Source organism: Acanthaster planci, linkage group LG01 (assembly GCF_054643075.1).
Source record: "Acanthaster planci isolate LZ-2023a linkage group LG01, COTS_SCS, whole genome shotgun sequence".
Taxonomy (NCBI): domain Eukaryota; kingdom Metazoa; phylum Echinodermata; class Asteroidea; order Valvatida; family Acanthasteridae; genus Acanthaster; species Acanthaster planci.
The window spans coordinates 33,841,433-33,860,489 of NC_141777.1; the positions used below are offsets into that span (position 1 = coordinate 33,841,433).

The 19,057-nt window shown below is 39.6% G+C and overlaps 2 protein-coding genes across 3 annotated transcripts in view; one reads left to right on the top strand and one right to left on the bottom strand.

Moving 5' to 3' along the window:
* Positions 1-19,057, bottom strand: part of churc1-fntb (CHURC1-FNTB readthrough) — a 33,469-nt gene that overhangs the window by 12,275 nt on the left and 2,137 nt on the right. The window contains exons 2-8 of the mRNA XM_087144446.1: positions 18,914-18,993; positions 18,203-18,367; positions 17,660-17,709; positions 16,986-17,082; positions 11,336-11,419; positions 2,371-2,457; positions 1,114-1,243 (exon numbers count right to left, since the gene is read on the bottom strand). Coding sequence (XP_087000572.1) covers positions 1,114-1,243; positions 2,371-2,457; positions 11,336-11,419; positions 16,986-17,082; positions 17,660-17,709; positions 18,203-18,367; positions 18,914-18,993 — 693 coding nt within the window. The remainder of the gene's footprint in view (positions 1-1,113; positions 1,244-2,370; positions 2,458-11,335; positions 11,420-16,985; positions 17,083-17,659; positions 17,710-18,202; positions 18,368-18,913; positions 18,994-19,057) is intronic.
* Positions 3,848-10,527, top strand: LOC110987153 (uncharacterized). 2 transcript variants are annotated; one of them, XM_022249628.2, is made up of 3 exons: positions 3,848-4,359; positions 7,106-7,764; positions 8,377-10,527. In XM_022249628.2, the coding sequence occupies exons 2-3, from the start codon at positions 7,125-7,127 to the stop codon at positions 9,264-9,266; spliced, it is 1,530 nt and encodes a 509-aa protein (XP_022105320.2). In that variant the 5' UTR covers positions 3,848-4,359; positions 7,106-7,124; the 3' UTR covers positions 9,267-10,527. The 2 variants fall into 2 exon arrangements, with proteins under 2 accessions (XP_022105320.2, XP_087000535.1); XM_087144409.1 differs by lacking the exon at positions 3,848-4,359 and adding an exon at positions 6,370-6,681.

A 19,057-nucleotide genomic window follows, 5' to 3' on the forward strand; every position in this document is an offset into this window, starting at 1 on the left:
CTAAATGTTCAGAATTTTGAAAAAGATTGTAATACAGGTTGTCAAAGCTGCTGATGACTTCACAACAAAGACACTGACATATATCACTAATGACAAGATTGAAATTGTTACAATGAATAAATGTACTACATACATGTACATGGGAACAGTCAAACTACAAATATCTGCACTATTGGCAGAAGAGGAGGGGGACAGGATCCATGGATTTGCAGAATGGGGGGACAGGATCCATGGATTTGCAGAATGGGGGGACAGGATCCATGGATTTGCAGAATGGGGGACAGGATCCATGGATTTGCAGAATGGGGGGACAGGATCCATGGATTTGCAGAATGGGGGGACAGGATCCATGGATTTGCAGAATGGGGGGACAGGATCCATGGATTTGCAGAATGGGGGACAGGATCCATGGATTTGCAGAATGGGGGGACAGGATCCATGGATTTGCAGAATGGGGGGACAGGATCCATGGATTTGCAGAATGGGGGGACAGGATCCATGGATTTGCAGAATGGGGGACAGGATCCATGGATTTGCAGAATGGGGGGACAGGATCCATGGATTTGCAGAACGGGGGGACAGGATCCATGGATTTGCAGAATGGGGGGACAGGATCCATGGATTTGCAGAATGGGGGGACAGGATCCATGGATTTGCAGAATGGGGGGACAGGATCCATGGATTTGCAGAATGGGGGGACAGGATCCATGGATTTGCAGAACGGGGGGACAGGATCCATGGATTTGCAGAACGGGGGGGAGAGGGCAGGATCCATGGATTCTCAAAATGGGCAATTTATAGTTGTTATTGTTACTGACATATAATGACAGTAAGATGATCTTGAAGGTAAAGTGTATTTCCCTTCTTTCCTAAAGCATGTAAAAATCCCCAAAATTTCACCTCTGCCCTTAGAAAGGCCAAAAATGGTCAAGATACAAAAATTCCAAAATTCATTTCCTACCACAACACATTTTGCCCCCCCCAAAAAAAGGGGAAAAATGACAAATGTTGGTTCTGGATCTGCATTTGATCAAGGCCAGCCTAGAAGTTCCTGACAAAACTGAAATGACTAAAATGATCTTGGGAATGTCTGCCAGAAATAAAACCACTCACCAGCAATGCCTCAGTGTCACAAAGCCTCTCATGACCGAGTAGCACCAAGGCAGCTACACTGCAGAAGGAGTAGCCACCGTGGGCCTCCATACCAGGCTGGCCTGCAAAACCTCCCTCATATGATTGACAACTACCAGGTAGAAATGACATCAAACAACATACAAACACGAAAACCAATGACAAGGCTATCGGTGGATCACTTTGCATTTTGGAGGGCATCAACTCTTTTTTCCTTTTACTTTCACAGGAAATATGGGCGATTCACAATAGGGCACCTTCAAGAGTTTTTTTTCCAAACGCCAGGGATGAAACTCAATTTTCCAAATATCCTGAAATCCTAAAAACCATGAAATATCAAGGTGGTTGTCAAGAGGGCTTTTTTTATATGCGCGCATTAAGTCGTGTCCGTGTGTGATGTCTGTAGATGGATATGTTCTATAGACTACTCACGTCAGCTCATTCTGCTCACAATTTTTACATGACACGGCACAAGATTTAGGCTAGCTACAACGTGTATTTTCACCAGGGACGGACAATCAATGAAAATCCGGGAAATATATTTCTGCCGCGCCGATATCTGGATTTGCGGATAAATCCGGGTAAGTTTCATCACTGCGATTGGTCAATGCCTTCCAAACTCTTGGAGGTGCACAATTTTGAAATGCCCGTATTATTTGCAATCTTACTGATTTCCACAAACACTCTTGTGTAATTCTTGTAATGCCCACTCTCATTTGTTCTAATCTGTTCGAAAACTGTAAAAGATTTTTCAAGGGATTTTTTTCCCTCTTTGTTTTAACTGTTGAAAGTTGACAGACAGACCAAACTTCTGATGTATATGTGTGTTAAAGGTAATATTGTCACTTCCTAGACTAGTCAGTGCTCAAGTACTTCACAAATGAACTTTAGACATTTTGGTCTGGTATCCCAGATCCCATTATCTTCTTTTTTACAGGGACTTCTTAAATCTGAAGGGTCTATTACCAATACGTGATATACATGTATCTCTCAAACATCGAGAAAGTTTCCATCATTATGGAATGTTGAAGAAAAAAAAACCCAGTGGATCAAGTGTACCCAAAATTCATTAACAGCCGTGTTGTTTCATTTAGTTGTGTTTAACTACATGTACATGAAACCCATTAAAAATGACTTTGGGTAGCCAGGAGAAGGTTAGACTCCAAAATGACATTTACTGCAATTTGGAAATATACAATTCAGACATCACTCACCCGGCCAAAAAAAACCTTCTCTCACCTTGCAATCCACTCAGCTGTGCCGTCAAACATTTCAGGAGTTGCCACATTGCTTATCTTGGCTGCAACAGCTGCACAGTAAGCTCCCCTACAAAAAGCAACCACTCAACTTTTAGGATCTATGGACTTTTTAATAGTGTAAAATTAAGAGAGCATTTTCAAGGTGGCTTCAAGCAGCCTTTTTAATTTTATGTACAGGGATTTTGTGTAACTCTGAATGACTGTTATTGGTATATCTAAGCTCCAAAAATACTGTACAGGTACACGTATCAGTAGGTAACTTCTGTACACATGACATTTCTGCTAACCTACCCCAGAACATATGCAGATTTTAAAAATAATGACAACTTAAGATTACACTATGCTCAAATCCCAAAATATCATAAACGGTAATTAGTAGAAACATCAAATCAAAATAATTTTTATTTATATGGCATTTAAACACACCATTTAATAGGTTGAAATAAATGGAAAGAGAATTTTTTGAGAATAATGATGAATATATAGGCATGGAACATGGTAAAACAGTAAAAAATCACAAATGTAAAATGTAAAACTATTCAATACACCCTAAATAAAATAATTGTCAAGATTAGATGGACCCAAATTAATTGAAAAATAAGTATTATTAGCTTGAATATATTGTGGAACCTGTGATTTATGCATAAATCATGCATGACAAGCTCATTAATTAGATTAGCAGGAAGTGGAAATGCGTCATTCTATAAATTTGAGGTCCAAAGTGTGCCATTTTCATATCCCTGTTACACCTAACCCTGTGCAATTTTTTTCAATTTCACTTTGATCAATGAAACCACAAGGGCTATCCACCACAAACCAATTTCAGGGTCCAAATGATTTGTCACTATGACCCTGGAACACTTACATGTAAGTTCTTCACCTAAGTGTGGCAACCATGACAACCACCATAACTAGCTGAAAACTTTCCTAGGTCACAAGAGGAAATTTATGTTTCTGACAGGGTGAGAACTTCATAAGTTATCATGTATTCAGTATCACAAAGATTATGATACAATATCAAACAAAGGTCTTCTAACAAATGGCATGAAACATATCAAACAATTGAATTTATCACTAGTAAGGAACTTTGCTCTGAAGAAAAACAACTGGTTATAACTCAAATAGTAAAGATCATGGTCACAAACAAGTTGAATGTACATGTACATGTAGGTCTCTCTATTCTATCTTTCTTGAGGGGTTTCTGAACTGCTTTAATTTGTAGTCAGATCCACCTGCTGTATAAACTGCAAACAATTTTTCCTTCATTTCTTTTTCTTCTTCTTAAAGTTTCTTTGCTTTCTGTTTCATGTTTTTAACATATACAAAAAAATCACAACATAAAATTTGGGTCAGCCTGACCCGATAACAACTTTTGGAGTGATCACAGCCACTTGGGAACACCAACCATAAAACACCTGTGGCTTGTGACCCACAATGGTACTGAATAGGTACTCAAAAGTTCAGGCATTGAAGCACCCTACAGGTAGGAGAGCATGCAGGAGTCTGCTGAAGCAGGACAGAGGAAACAGACAGCATTTGGGGTCACTCTACCGTGCAGTGTAATGGACCATGTAGCTATGCAACTCAATCACAAAGAGCACTGTTCCTGGCTCAACATTTGACTGCATTATGGAGTTTAATGCATTGGTGTGTGATGGCAGACAGTTGTAAGCTTTAGTACTTCTGAGAAGAACAGAAGTTCTCAAGATGGCTGTTGGAAGTGTAAAGAGGCATACGATGGGCTCTTTGAGCAGATTAGGAGCTTGTTTGGTATGAGTTGCCAGGTGATAAGTGCTACAGGTGGAAATAAGGAGAATTATGACGGTTCAAGCAATCAACGCCTCATAACATCAAAACCATACCGTGGCCGTGGGTCTCATTGAATATTATGAAAACTGTTAGTGATTTCAGCTTGCCTAGCAGGAATTGAGACAAGAATGAACAAGTTTTGAGAAACTTGGGTTGCAAGGTAAGCACTTTCATAAAAATTGATCATAGCCTACCTGTATTTAAATGTACTTGTAACCAATTCCTCACTGATGTGTACTACTATATTGTGAGTTCTGTCTTGTGATAACTCATACACTTCCACAACAGTACCACCAAAAGAAAGGGGGGGAGGTTGAGGAATTTTTATTGATAAAATTGGACCATAGTTTTTAGGACAAATTCCACCGTGCCACCTGGACCCCAAACCCAGATGTTGGCTGTACATGTACCACTAGATGGTAAAGTATAATGTACACTGGGTTTAAACTGGAATTGTCAAAAGTTTATGGGAAAACATTTCAAAAGTTGCATCCAAACTGGTTCGCAAAAATTTGTAACAAAATATTTCCGGCAATTCTAGCATATGACTCAAGCATCCCTGAAGAGGGGTTCTGTGGAACTCTAGAATGAAACGATTAATGGAATACTCTGACTACATTAAAACGAGTAACAAGATTATTCATTGAATTATCTAGACACAGTCTTTAAGAATTTTGTTTCCTCATTTTTTTTTTAATTTTAAATCTCATCCAAAAAAACCTCAGCTACCTGTACCAGTACATCCATCAATTGGAAACAATTTATACTGTTTGGAGGATAAGGAAAGGTGGGGTGGTACAGGGTTGGGTGATTTAATTAAAACTGTTTGTTTTCCTAGTAATGAAAAAGTTCATGGATTAATGGAGCCAACTGTTGTTTTAAGTTGAATAGCAGTTAGTACTGCAAACAAAATCTACTGAGCAGTATCTAAGTAAATGTTATTATTTTCAACACATAATCTACAATCTTTCATCATTTGTTTGTTTAATTTTTTTTCATATCCTATGAAAAACCTTGGTCAAAGACATAACAGAAGGTTAAAACAGTGTTTTACTGCTGTTCACACCAGCTCTGTGGAAAAAAAAAAGTTTATGACGAGGAAAGTTTTTTTAATGGATACTGACTGGCTATAGAGAGGAACTAGAACCATGAAAGCTCAGCAATGTTGAATTCAAGTTGAAGTTTTGTCAATCATGGAGATTTGATTTTACAAAGTCCTCTGTCAAGAAAATAGACATCGAAAATTCTCACTATTTATCTGAAGAAAGGCAGCTGTGTAGACACAACTGCAATAACATGTATGTGTAGATTTAGATGTCAACAGTGCATTTCACATTTAAGAAGATGAAATACGACTGTCAAAAGGACATATTTGGGCAGTTTGAGTGTGAAATTACATTGCATAGAAAGAAGAACGACGGGAACAAGGACAATCGTGTTCACGAAAATGTGGTAATATTACAGTTTCATCTGGGTTGTTTTTTCACTTAGAACTAACTTTCATGTTGATTTTTCTGAAGTTTTTAGTTACACTTTTCAATCAGAATTGGGCTATAGAAAAAAGAAGACAACATGGACTTCTGGAAAAAAAACAAACATTACTGATTTGGGGAAAGGTTTAAAATAAATTCCTGCAAAGCTTTTGCGTTTGAAAAATGTTTTTTTTTGCACCTTTAGTCTTTTTGAAGACAGAGGGCTTGGCTCAACCTTTCTAAATGGTCTTGATTCCCTCAATAAGATCAAATGGCAAGGTACCGTATGCATTTAAATTAAGGAGAACTACCGGTATATGAAAATGAAGGCAAATTCTCTGCTAGATTTAGGAGCAACGGTAGGGGCTCTCGGGGTAAGCAAGGAGAATTTCATTCAGCACAATGCCAACCCGCCTTGGTGTACATCATCAATAATTAGCATGGATTTACACATTCTCCACATTGATTTGTCTTGTTGCCTGTACAAACATTCTCATGCTTCAAACAATCGGTAACAGTGTACAGAGATTGTGGTCCTTAGGTCGATGTATGGAGTGCTTATAGTGGGTAGAAAGTATTGATCTCTACCGATAGGATTGTACTTTGAAGCCAAAGTGGCCTGTAGTGTACACAGTGTGCGCGACCTGCACTTTACACGAGTGCGCTGCAAACAGTAAGGTCAGGAAATCGTACTGGCGTTTTCACCACACTCCTCTGTCATGTAGGTACAGTACATGTACATGTGTGGCTGCCTCATGCTAATGAAACATGTTACTGGCAATGACAGGCTGATCCACAGTAAAATCAAGAGGATTCAGTTTATTTCAAAGATGTCAACAGGTGGATGTGAATGCACTGATGATGATGAGCGTGAATATCAAGTCCGCCTGAGCGTGTGCCAGAGATGTACCATAAATAGATCTCTGCATATGCCTGGTGCATGTATGATACACTCTGGGCTAATCTCAGTCGGAAAGGCCACAGACGGCATCCATCTACTGCACCTACTGGTACCAATCATTAATTAATGAACTGCTATTGGGATTGCTAATGCAGGGCCACACAATCGGAGCAAGCAGCTGACTATCCACAGGCAAGCTGTTACCTTGCTCTTTGCTGTAACTGGTGTTTTGGCCCATAGTCAATTTTGGGTACTTGAGGAATGTGACCAAATGACCAATGTGCATCCAAATGATTCCAGCCATGCCATGACTTCGAACAGAAAATTACTGTTGTACATGTACATGACTGTAATTCAGGTATCCAAGAAGTTGCTTTCCCTTGTAACCTGGACTGATTTCAAATTACAGGACACGTACTAGTCAATTTGCACTCTGCACTTTTCTCTGAAAGACTTGCAGATTTATGTCCAATGACAGGGATTTACAACGTCTTATGCCAAAGTTAGTCTGAATGAATTTCTTTCTGTTGTAGGGTTACTGACAAGGATTTCATGATGGATGGCACAATGATTTCCCTCTTTAGGGATTATGAGCATGGCAGGAGATACAAAGCTGAGCGGTTGTCACAGGGTGGAAATGACACAGAGAATGCTAGCACCATGCCAACTCTTCTCCCTCGGACTCTGGTGACACACAAGCACCGCAGGGGCAAATCTTATCCCCAAGTGGAGATATCCCGCCGGCTGCTGTGCACAGCCACCCCACCACCATCTCTCCAGTCACAATCCCTGCCAAAGATAAATGCCTGTGGCGATGCTGCCCGGCAACAGCATCACCATAGCAACCCTGTGTCCTCAAAAGCCGAGCAAGGTACGGTCATCCCATCCATCAAGTGTTGCACAACTCAGTCCTTGCCCTCACTCTCACACTCAGACTCAAACTCCCAAAGGAAAAAGTTGGGGAAGAAGACACATAAAGACCCCCAGAGGAGGTCAGCCTTTAATATCTTCAAGACGTCACGACAGGAGCGCCATACCGCTGCTCGCTGCCAGAATTTCAGCTGGGACTTCAGTCCCCGGACTAGGGAAGTTCCAAAGAACAGCACGGACACCAAGGACAGATGCCTTCAAGGTCCTGCACATGTGAAGGGTCCAAGACCGGTGCATTTGTACATGAGTGTAGAGATGATGGGTAAGATTTGGCAACCAGATTGTATACAATACAATCTTTAAAAATAAAGTGAAGACCCAATTTCCATTTACATATATTTATCAGAGTCATGGGATCAATGAATTGATTACATGGAGAAAAATCTGTCATAGTTACGTAAAACTATCAGTTGAAAATAAATCAATACTAAAGCTTTCATGTGTTAACAAAGACATCTATAATGAAGAATCCAACAAAAGAGGTCATAAGTGCAGTTAGCACCATGCTCCTGGACAGGTGGTATGTGAGCATCTTGCTTTTTCAACAATTAAGCTGTTGTGATTTGCCAAGTGTGTGTGAGTGTGTTGCCAGTGCAATGATGGTGTCTCATTGGATTACTCTGTGTGTACATGTATAGGAAATTTTGAGTACAGGTGCACACTTACAATGTAGTTCGTTCTTTAACTTTTCGTCAAGATTTAGTACTTTGAATTTAAACTTGAGAAGAATGCTCGCTTCATATACATGTTCATGTACAAATTTGGAAGGTTTTCATGCTTTTTTATGCCTTTAATGATCTAAGTCATCAAATGTAAAAACTGCTTGTTGCAAGGGGTCGCTCTTTTTACCAAATTTTTCATGTTTTGTTCACAGACAAAGTCCTTGAAAAGAGGAAGGGTTTGCGGTCAGACGAGCTGCTGAACGAACTCATTGGATTACCTCCGAGCCAAATTAGAGTTTCTACAAGTCATGACAAGATAAGACAACGAAAAAAAGAAAAAGTAAAACATAATACAATTAACGGAAATCCAAGTCAAGAGACACAACATCAAGACGATGCTGCTAGAGATCAGAATCAAGCCAATTGCAAGAAAGTAACAACTACATGTACTAACAACCATAATAGTGAGATGCACAACACAACTCGGGAACAGCTACCTGATGAGAACTGCCACAGCAATGAGATGGAGACAGAGACTAAGACTACATGTGAGGACAAGATGGAAGATTGCTATGGCAACGACATGGAAGGAGAGTTCCAAGATGAGGACGAAGAGGAGTTGGAAGGACTGGGCAGCAATGAAGGGAGTGATGTGTTTGATGGCTGTGAGGATGATACTGAAGACAATGGAGATGTGGACGATGAGGAAGGGGAGGAGGTGAGCCAAGACGAAGACAGTGAAGAGCAAGAGGGGGATTCTGACGATGAGGATGGCTTTGCCAATGCAGAGGCACATGACGATGGTCCAGAAGATGACGTTAAACATGAAGAAGATGGAGAAGACAGTGATGATGATGGTCCAGAGGCTGAGGGACAAGACAAAAATGATGGAGGTAGGGAAGGACAAGGAGAAGAGGATGACAGTGAGAAGGAAGATGAGGCAGAGGAGGCAGATGAAAATGATGAGGAAGAGCAAAGAGAGGATGGGAAAGATGACGATGACAATGAAGATGATGACAGGACAGTTGCAGATACTGAGATGGAAGAAGGATTGGATGAGCAAGAAGATGGCATGTCTGATGATGATAATGATGATCAGTGATCATTCTATAAAGTTAGATTTATATTTCGAAATAGGTCACTTGGGAGACATTTTGTGGTAAATTTTTCAACATTAGGGAGACATCGGTCATTAGGCAGACATTTCAATGTCTCCCTAATACTCCAACTACCAAAAGGAGGAAATTTTTTAGTGTCCACATTTTGAGAGATAATAGATTAGGATCTGAAAGGAAAACATGCAAAGTTTGGTCAAGATGGGATTAGGGAATATTGAATTATGGGACGTTAAAGTTTGAAAAATTTCGTGCACGTTCCTATGGGAATGTCTCCCAAGCGACCCATTTTCGGTAATACATATTTCTGAAACATCTGTAACAATAGAAACCATTTGTATAAACAAATTCTGAATTATAGAACACTGTACACGTATGTATTTTTACTCATACTGTTTAAAGAGTTCATACAAGTATAAAAACATTTTTTCCCATCAAAATGATCTTTGTCTCTACTCAGTGTACATGTACTTTTAAAACTTGTACATGTACATGTGTGTACATGTACCGGTACTTGTATCGTAGGAAATGTACATGTACATGTATATTGTTGTTACTCAGTGTTGAAGTTCTTGTAACTTTTCAACAGTTTCAAAGATCACATTTATGTACATGTTCAGGATGTGTACTTGTACCGGTAAGTAGATTTTCTAGGCATAGGGTGACAGTGTCCCCTAAAATACAGACTGATTGATTTCACACATGTACATGTACCGGTACCAGTACAATGCTTTAAACTTGTCCAATTTTTTTCAATTGCAGGGCAACTTACAAGTAGTAAAACAAAACTACATGAAATTACCACGGTTGTACATGTATGCTTCATACAAAGCCAGGGTTCTAGCAGCGGTGGGCGGCGCCGGGCGGCACCACCTGGTACAGCGAATTTCCGCACTCAGGGTTGAAATTGGCTGTGCCACCCAGCACGGATTTTCCAAAAAATGAACTGAAATATTACTGAAAATTTAAATGTACCAATTCGATCGTATTTCAAGCATCAGAAAGCATTAAGAACTGCGCTCACTATGCTTTGTAATCCAAAACCAAAACTGTACAAAGCCAATTTGATGTCCGATTTTATTTGACAGTTAGTAAGGTAGTGTCAAATTATATTAAATTCTTTGACCTTGACCTTGTTCAAACTTTTATAATGACCCACTGAATGCAATGACACAAGCAACACCAAGCAAAGATTTAATGAGCTATGCTGAAATCAATAAACTGTATCAGAAAATGTTTTTCACCAGATCTGGTTGGATTCAGGAACATTAAATCATTTCTGTTCTTTTTAGACTCAAAACTCTGCATGTAAAACAACATTCAGATCAGGTGGTCAGTCCGACACCTTGAGACCAAATGTAGTCAGTAAGCCTTCTACTAAAACAAAATGTTGTCAACAGAAGGAATGGTGTGAAAATGAATTAAGAAGAATGAGAACTACCAGTGGAGAAAAAACATTCAGTTCATCACTTTGTGGAACTGTGACATGATGATAGGCAGTGCAGATATTTTTAATAAAGATTACAATCCAAATTAAGGACTGAAAGAAATAAAGACTATGGTGTACACTCAAACTGGACGAAGTAACCTCACTACTCAGTATAGATGTCAAAATTAAGGAAAAGGTACTCAAACCCATATCCTCCTAGACACTCCCAGAGGTGGTAAAAAATCATTTTTTGCAAGTCCAAGTCAAGTCACAAGTCATTTTCTACAAGTCAAGTCGCAAGTCAAAAACTGATAGTTACAAGTCAAGTCACGAGTGACACAAATAGCGACTCGAGTCCAAGTCAAGTAACTGGAGTCTACAACACTCCAAAATCACACAGCAGCAGATGAGTATTATACCCCGGGAGGCGAGGGTGAGCCTAGCCACTGCAGCACTGGTACATGTACTAGTACATAGCCTTGACATTTGCTGAAAGTTACATGTAGTCTCCAACTAGGGAGAGCTGAGGTGAAGCAATTTCTAAGGTGCATGCAAAATTTGGGCACAATTTGAGGCAGTTTATGGCTGCAACTCTGAACAAAGTCAGAACAGGGCTGTAGCACTTACCTTACATCAACTTCACCACCATCGTGCATACGGAAAGCCCCCTCTGGTGACCGCATCCTCATCAGAAAAGACTGTAACTTGGGTCTGCAGCAAACATTCAAAATACATTTCTCTGTGTCATTCTTTATTTTGGTTTGCCCAAAAGCACTTCAATAACAACCAACTAGTATGTAGAGCCAACCAACAGTTCCAACCCCAAAGTCAAGATAAGGCTTCCTCCTTGTAAGCTCATTATACCAAAGGCCATCCCAACAAATGTCTCATGTATGCAACTTTTATTTAATTCCACAAGGCCTCCGTTGGTCAACAGCTGTCATCTGACTCAAACATGTTGGACAGATGTAACTGGGTGATCTAAATGTAGTTAATTGTACTGGTAGCATAGTTAATTGACCAATCTACATGAATACGAAAGACACTTGCTGTGCAAATTTGAGCTCCTTTTCCATAGGATCCATCTTCATATACATGTCCCAACTTGTTTTAGCATCAGTTTGGAAAAATTCAAATCGATAACCAGATTGATGGTCACCTTGATGAGAATAGAATTTCAGAAGATTTTGATGGGCCGTGAATTTATATTAATGGCACAAGACACGTCCACTGTTTGTTTATCTGACAAATATTCAGCCTTACATGTAATAAGTCTGGTGTATCCATCGTATGACAGCGGTAACACTGGCTTGTCACTCACATGGACTGATATGCCTGGTATTCATCATGGATATTAAATGGCATGGATATTAGCTGGCACATTGAAGACTATGTGCCACTAAGGGACTGCTAGCCGGCGTGAAGACAGCCCAAGCCACTCCCCATCAGACGAACGAACATCTTACATGTAGATTCAGAAACCTTTGCAAAGTTCCTGGCAGGTTAAGCAACAATGTATGGGGACAACCACAGCCTTCTGTTGGCAGCTTGCATTGCTCTTATAGTTGGCCTGCTGGGCACCGATGCCATCTGCCTGGACTGTCCACCAGGATGGGCATACTACAATCAGTCATGTTACATCCCTTTTATTAAAGGCAGAGTCACTTGGATGAGGGCATACCAGAAATGTGCCAGTTTGAATTCTCAGCTACTGGAAATCAACTCGGAGGAGGAAGCACACTTTGTAAGACGAATGATGGCACAATTATTTCCTAATTCAAGATCAACACCAAAACGAATCTGGCTGGGCTGTAAGAAGATTGATGGGAGGAAGATGTGCTCTGAGCATAATCAACAGCAGCTGGCTTTGTCACTTAGCAATGGACAGATATGCACCGTGCTTAGTCCATTCATTTCAGAGTATACTGACATACCTTGCTCACGTCGCAAACGTGTGCTATGTGAGAAACAAATACAACATGTGCAAAGTCACGCTCGCTGTCAAGCGACCACCAAGCGTGATGCCAACCTGACCATACCCCTCTGCCTGCTGGACCACTTCTACATGACCACCCCAATAAACCATCTGATACAATGCTGCAAGGCCTGCCACAAGGATCCCAACTGCCGCTCCTTCAACCTGTTAGGGATGATGTGCTACCTCAACAACGTCACCATCTCCCAAGTCAAGGCCAGGCAGTACATTGTAACCCGCAACAACTGCGTACACTACAGTCTGGAGAGATTCTACACAGTAAGTTGACATTCTACTGCACAGTACATGTATACGTTTAATATGCACAGAGCTGTTTTCAACTTTCGTTGAGCACCACTGACAGACTGCCCTTTTGTGAGCAATTTGATTCAAAAGCCAGAGCAAAGGAAGAGACCAGCACAAGGTCAGCAAGAAATTTGGACTGCACAACAAGAAATGCACTGCAGGGATTCCGCTGTAAGTTCCACACAAAGGAATTTCATTCGGCAGACAATGAGAAATTATCTTACTGATACTTTTATGACAAGGTGTAACCACTTTATGGTGAAGTGAAACAACTGATTACCTGTGAATGAGAAACTAGCACGACTTATCACATGAGAACCTCACGAGACAGTATCTGTCATCAGTTGCAGAATTATATGAAATATGCAAATTGGATGTGACATACATATATTAATACAAGCTTTAGTCCATGTACCAGTATGTTTATATTACATGTGCATGTACACGTATATAATCCATAGCTTGTTTATATGATAGACTCATTTAAAGTTTGTATAATCCAGACTAAAAACATTGTTTCTATACCACGACATCTAGTACAGATGGCACCAGTAGTGGGAAATATTAAAAAAGTTTAAAGAGCACCTCCTAGGAAAACATGTTTTCTCTGATTTATGTGTTCAAATACGTTGTAAATATGGAGGCATGAACAGAAAAAAAGCCCTTTTAAGCTTGTTATAGTTGAGCTCTGAAGACAAATGACACTGCGCATTTGATTTGGACGCTTCCATATTTATTTGAACAGAAAAATCACTGAAAACTTTCCTTAGAGGTGCTCTTTAAGAGTGTGGATGCTGACCCATGACTACACTACTTTTTAATCTCCCTTCCATCCCCCCCCCGATTGCCACCAGTAGCAACATTGTTCATAATGGGTAGGAATGGAACATGGGCACCAGACCATTCAGAGGAAAAAGGTTGCTGGTCATGATATACAGCTGACTCTCAGACAGGCACTGTTGTCTGCAGTTACTGGTATGTTTAAAGCGACAACCATTTGATGACCATTGGTCGATTTTCCTTGGTAACCCATCCATACATGTACACCATGTATACCCTGGATGCTACCAGGCAAAATCAGCCAGCAGATGACAAGTGGTTATTTGAACTTGCCCAACAGATACACTCCCAGGTGGAATAATGGCAAAAAGGACGCTGTCATCAAAACTCCCAATTTAATTGTGACCTGGGATTATCCTAGCATCACCTGATTAGGCCACAGCCCATTTACCGTACTGACAAGTTTATGATTATTTTTCAATCAATTGATCATTCTGTTATCAATTACGGTTCTAATTAACTGAATATCTGTTTTTTTTCCATTGCTAATTTCCACACAAGATTTAATCAACAATAACAAAAAGCAAGCGACCCATTTTAAGATTCAATAAGGAAAACACTGTCTCTCATGTCATCCACATAAACCTTTCTGAAAAAGTTTCCCATAAACAATGTTTGAGATTTTGCTTTTTAAGATGTTAATTATCACCAAGTGGCTATTGATTAATTAAAGAGAATGTATGTGACCAAATAAAACACAAATTATTTGACTGCTTAAAAAAGTACTGGAGTGACACATGTACTTCGAGCCCTGCACTGTATGCCTGATATAACAAAAATATCTCCACACTGGGAACTTATTCAAATTTCAAAACTACGAGGATAATTAAAATACATGAAATTAAGGATATAAGACTGTTTTCCAAATTAATTAGTACGAGACTTATTGCTCAGGCTAAGCTGGTCTATGTACACGTACTTGAAGTTCTAACGCATGTGACCAAAATGTAACATTTCATTGTATTTCTGAGCATGTCAAGCCATGCACACCGTAAACATGTACAGACATGATACTCTTAGGCTCAATATAAAGTACAAATACGTGCAATTACATTGTGACTAGTGAAACAAAATTTGATTGCATGCAATCACTGGGAAGAAAACAGTAATATTTATTGGATGTACATGAACATGTATGTTTTCACAATTAAAAACAAGTCATTTTATCTAAGAGTCAATGTTACAATAAGGAACCAAAGTATTGAATAGTAATCGCTTGCATTGCTTCAATGTGCTTATAATGCAATATAGATCAGGAACTATGTTCCACAGCTGAAATTGTGCTTTAATACATGTACATGTATGTTATTATTTTGATTTAACAGAATTTTTTGCAATTTTTCATTAGAATTTTGTGATTGCACTTGTTACATCTGCCTTTAAAAAATGTTAAAAGTATTCAGGAGCATATGGACATGCAAAGAGATTCAAGTTCAATGTTTTAGCTGAAAGAATGCTGAAAAAATAGTGCTTCTTGCTTTTAGAAAAATGTACTTATAAGATGTGATTCCTGCATGAGGAAGCACTGCTGCATATTAATACAGTAATACAGGCACATGTGTACGACAAAAGTGGTAAAAGCATGTCAAGATTTTATTTCATTGATAGTCATAGGGTAACTTTGCACCTGATGAGGCCACAATCTTGTCCAGAAATGCAGGTATAATTAGAGTAGCATTTAACTTAAAAAGTTAATTTCTTTCAATTTCTCTTGGGGGGAGGGGAGTCCAAGAACTTGACTGTCCTATTACCAATCATTTAAAAACTTGGCATTCATGTAAAAACATCTATAATGAGCACACCTGTGAAGTATAATTGGACAAAGAGTCACTTGTATGTACATGTAAGTTCATGCTCTCTAGCTTATCAGACCATGTGCACTGAATACATCATATGAGAAGTCAACATATTTAGACAAACTGTCTTCGCAAAAAAGGGGGCTTTGGAAAACGGCATGTTCCCTTTACATAACACTTGTGTCAAAATGACCATAAGACAAGAATGGTGAAACAGCTGAAGGTTGAGCAAAATGTATGGGATTCTAACCCCCCCCCCAGCTCTTTTAGAGTTATGAAAAATTTAAATAACAACATATCGGGATAAACAAACGATTGACTCCATGTAATCTCTTACTAATGGTGGCAACTTGGAAACTACAAACACACCAACTTGATTCATACACCAAAAAAAAAACTTTGCGGAGACTTTTTATTTTCTTCTTTTTTTTTTCAACTGATTGACAACCGACTTAATAGAAAGCGAAGATTCTCATCACATTCAGACAGGTTACAGCATTCTGCATTTACATGTAAATAGTTCTGTATGTTGATTTTCAAACCAAAGATGAAGTCTCAGTATGCCCAGTGTGTTTAAAGTAGGGCAAGAGTAACGGCTGTATGTCACTCTTGATGTCAATATGTATACATGTACAGAGATTTGTCTGAGCTACATGGATAGTAACCGACACATTTGGGACTTCAGACAACCAAAGGAATAAGCCATTTGAGTTAAATTTGAATAAAATCTGGGGCACTGAATTATCTGACTGCACATAAACGTAACAATTTGAATTCCCCAGGTTAAATGTGCTATACCTTGTGATTTGGGGCAAGCTTTTGCTAAGCGACCACCATCTCTGGAATGGACTGGTTCCTTAATGCCCTCCTTATCCATCAAAACCCTGTACTGAGGCAAGGTGTCTCTTATGTAACTAAGCAAAAGCTTTCCCCGAATCACGAGGTATAGCAACAGTGGTTTTAGTAAGGAGAATTCAAGTTGTTATGTTCACGTGAATTTAAAGAACGATCATTTGAGTGAAAGTAACCTGGCATAAGGCTTATTGGGGCTGATGAGTACGCATGGAGTGGCATTAACTGTTTGACAGGGTTTGGCAATATCCCTAGCTCTGTTTGGCTGACAGGTAATAACAAACTACTCTCTTAAGTCAGCAAACCCGCTCAAAAACCCCGTGTCAAGGATACTAGCGGGAACTGTCATCCCAATAATTGCGATGCCAAATTGAGTAAGAAACAAGTCAAGAGTTAGGAATGCTGATTCTTAAAGGGATGAGTGACAGGCAAAACCTTGTTCCCAAGGGAATTGCTGTCCAAACAAAAGTAAGTTATCTAGGGGACTGCTTGTTGTCTCTGCTCTCACCTGTCGATGACTTCGTAAGCTTCTCTTGTACCGACTATCATCAGTGCCAACACTGCGGCATATGTGGGAGCCAGGTGGGCAAACTGCATTGGACCTCCTGAAAAAAGTACAGAATGCGTTTTATTTCCTTATGTCACAACTAAACAATGTCAATATGACAATTGGACAATTGGATACAAATGGTGAAGTACATGTACGTAGTTTGTTCAACAGATACATTTGATCTGTGTAAATTAAAATGGTAGCATACTATGCAGGCAAATTTGTATAGTTGTGTTGTAAAAGTGTTTGCTTTTTGGCATACAAAGTGAAATTGAAGAAACAAGACTTTGCTGAAATTATGATTTTTGATGAGAAAGTGCATAGTTATCCTAAGATTTTATTCCTTGGTTTTCCTTTTTCTGTAATTCATGGAGAAAAATCACAAGAAGTATGCTGAGAAAACTGCTTCAGAAGAAATAAAACACAGTTGCATTTGGAATATTAACCTAGGCCAAAGGCTTCCTGGACATCAAAGTCCAACACTGCACATTCCTTGTTTCTAAGAAGGGCACTCGGCTCTATGAACTTGAACCTGTCACTAATGAAGTCCTGGAACCAGACACTAATGGATTCACTGCAGCTAGACTAATATGATACAGAGAAACCTCTACTATGAAACTCCAGTGATTTACCTCCAAAACCACCTTCAGGATGCTGGCATTTGGCTAAAAATTGCACCACCCTGGACCAATAAAAAAGGAAAAGGAAAATAAATCTTCAGACAGTGGGATTAAGTATTTTCAAACCACAAAGATTAACAAATATGAAAGACAAACTATCTTCAAATCAATCAGAAATTGCAAAACCCGGCATGTTTCTATTTGTTTCAAACATGTTTTCTGCACCTGTCCTTCAGAGAGACTCTATCCAATAGTCTGTCATGTTCAAATGAATGAGGGAAGACACTGTTGCCACCCTGTTGAATATGTACATGACATTTACACAGATTTATTGTTTACTGATAGTAGCATGAAACTGTACTCTACAGAATTTCTCTGGAGGTCAGGAGAAGCCTCCGTCAGAAATGTTTCATCGCCAGTCTTGTTTTACAAGTAAGCCGCAGTTACTGTTTCAGTCTAAATTCTTCTGCTCCAGAGGGGCGTGGTCTACAACCATTTCACCATGGTCCTACAGCCTCTCCAACCATGCAAAGACCTTTGCGAGTGTGGTTTTACCCTGAGTTGCCCTCTTGAGGGACCTTCTGATCTAGTAAGTAAAGACTGTGCAGGATCCAATAGCAGAGCCAGGGTCGGGAGGCATCCAGGCATTCGTAAGACTCTGACAGGCAGACCAGCCCCTTCAGCAGGAAATTGATGTGACGTTTCCGGTGCAACTGGGGCCTGTAGGGAGGAAATTGATAGTGAAGAACAAATTCAATGTGTGCACAAAATACGGGGGAATCACAATACAGTGCACCACTAAGAGGTTGCCAGAAAGTGGCCAGTTTTCAAGTTTGACATTCACTCAACAGCAAATTGCATTTGAGTGAATGTCAGCAGACAACTTGAGGAAATTTTTGATATGCAAACTGGGGTAATTCCATGCAATGGAAAGAAGACCAAATTAGTTCAAACTGCTGCTCTACCTAGACAAACAAACATCAGGAACAATTTAATTTTCCTGCATGGCCGGTAAGTAGAATCTGTTGACTGTTTCCCACTGCATGTACATGTACCGGTATGTGCAGGAAAAACGGCCTGAGTGTGGCAACCTCCTGGTGGCGCACTGTTGAAATGTATTCCACAGAAAGTGCACCGAGCAGATGATAAAAAGATGGCTCAGTTTCAGATGAGGAGAAAGAGCTGAGAAGGGAAACTGGAGGCTTATTCGTTATGTTTTTGTTCCATGAAAAAGACTCCATGAATGATACACAAATGATGGCTGACTTTGTCTTATCTGGATGGTCGTCATCTCTGGACAACAGGAAGGTCTCAAACATCTCAGCCACAGATTCTTCCACATTTATCTATGCAAAATAAAAAGAGTGAACCGAGTTAGCAATAACATTTATGTACATGTACGTGTAGTTA